Genomic DNA, 2,075 nt, shown 5'->3' on the forward strand with positions numbered 1-2,075 from the left:
ATTTCTAAACTTATAAAAATGTTTTATTTAAAATATCAATATTTTTATGGATTATTCATATTAAAAATTAAAGGAAAAAATTTTCAAATTATAATTTTTTTTTTGAAATACTATTAACATTTGTGCATTTCACAAATTTACTATTAATTATAGTTGTCTATATCTTCATAAAATAATATGTTTCAAAATTTACGATATATTTATTTTATGTTTAACACTATTCTCTTTTTTTTTTTTTTTTCTACTTATTTATATGATGTTATTTTTTTTTAAAAAACATTATATTTTACTTTATTAAATAACATGTAAAATTTACATCAATGTACTTTTATTTATTATTTTTAAGCATTTATTCATTAGTATTATCTGTTTAAAAATATATAGTGTTTTTTGTCAATATAAAAATATTGTTAAATATGATATTTTATAATATTTTAATAAAATAATTAACATACACATCTATATATCTAATAATCATGTTTTATTTAAAAAGAGTTCACAATCCTTAATTAATTTGTTAGTATTAAATTTTTGAAAAATTAAAAATAAAAAAGGTGTTTCTTTCCATATCAATTGAATTCTATTTATTTCATTTTCACATGTTTCATCAACATAAATGATGGCTTTATGTAAATTTTCCTTTAATTTATAATCTCTTTTAAAATAAATTAATGTATTTTTAAGAAATTTATGCAAAGAATGTAATATAATGCTATTAGTTTTACTTTCTTCTATAATATTTTTAAAATTTTTCATTTTTTTAATGCATTTCTTCATTTCCTCCAATGTTATTTTTAATATTTCGTAAACTTTTATAAACTCATATTTTAATTCTTTCTTAAAAATAATAGTTAATGTCTCTTTTTCATTAATTCCCTTATTTGAATTAAAGCTAAAATAAAAAAAATAGAAAAAAAAAAAAAAAAAATAAAATAAAATATTTAAAAGTTAATTGTTTAACACATAATTGTATATAAAAGAAATGTTATTTATAAAGTATGTAAAAACATATACTTTTTGTTTAAGATGATATTTATCAGTTCATTTATTGATGCACAGGTTTTATCATGTAAAGCAAAATATTTTTTTATGTAAATAATACTTTCTTTAACAATAAATTTCTCATTTTTCTTTTCTTCATTCATTATATATTTTGAATTATTATTATTTTATTTTACTTTTTTTTTATTTAATAAAAATGAATTAAATGTATAAATTTTATATATTTTCACTTAATCACTTAAATAAATTTATGCATTTTATAAATTAAAAGCTTAATTAGTATATTAAAAATAAATTTTAAAATAAAAAATAAATACATATATATGTATATATGTATATATATATATATAAAATTTAAATAAAAAAAAATATACAGTAATTAGAATGAAGAGTTATGTGTATTTATAAATATAAAGAATCTAACAAAGTTAATTTGTTTTATAAAATATTTTAATATAAAATCCTTTTGTTATTTAATTTTGTTAGTTAGTATTAAAGTTTAATGTATGAAGTATAATATACTTTTATTTATATAGTTGTCATTTCAGCTATATTTTTTTTTAAATTATAATAATATTATATAAAATATTAGAAGCATAAAAAAACATAATTTCAATTTAAGGTTCTTTTGATGTTTAAATTAAAAATTTTAAATCATTTAAAAAAAAAAAAAAAATCTGATATATAAAAATTTTATAAATTGTTTTTAGACTGTTTATTCTCTCATATACATTAAATTTATTACAGCAACACAATTTAATATAATTAATTATAGATATTTAACTATCTTTTTTTAAAAATTAATGTTGAATTAGGGTAGTTAAAAACATGTAATTCATAATATTTTAATTTAAAAATAGTATTTATAATATCTATGAAAATCATATTTTTCATTAAAAAAATTAGACTTATAAAAATGATTTCTTTAATAAATTAATTTGTGCTTTATATTGTTCTAATGCATAATAATAAAATATTAGAAAATTTTTTTATTTATTAAAAAAATAATAATTAGAAAGTAGTTTTATTTTTATTCTATTTAAAAAAAAAAAAAAAAAAAAAAAAAAAAAAGG

The 2,075-nt window shown here is 13.6% G+C and overlaps 1 protein-coding gene across 1 annotated transcript; it reads right to left on the reverse strand.

Moving 5' to 3' along the window:
• Nucleotides 1–474: 474 nt before the first annotated feature.
• PGAL8A_00490400 (conserved Plasmodium protein, unknown function) lies at nt 475–1,145 on the reverse strand (the record flags this gene model as incomplete). Its single annotated transcript, XM_028673701.1, has 2 exons — nt 475–892; nt 1,015–1,145. 2 exons carry the CDS (start codon nt 1,143–1,145, stop codon nt 475–477), a joined length of 549 nt encoding a protein of 182 aa, XP_028530127.1.
• Nucleotides 1,146–2,075: the final 930 nt, after the last annotated feature.

The sequence above is a fragment of the Plasmodium gallinaceum genome, assembly GCF_900005855.1.
Source record: "Plasmodium gallinaceum strain 8A genome assembly, contig: PGAL8A_v1_141, whole genome shotgun sequence".
NCBI classification, from domain to species: Eukaryota; Apicomplexa; class Aconoidasida; order Haemosporida; family Plasmodiidae; genus Plasmodium; species Plasmodium gallinaceum.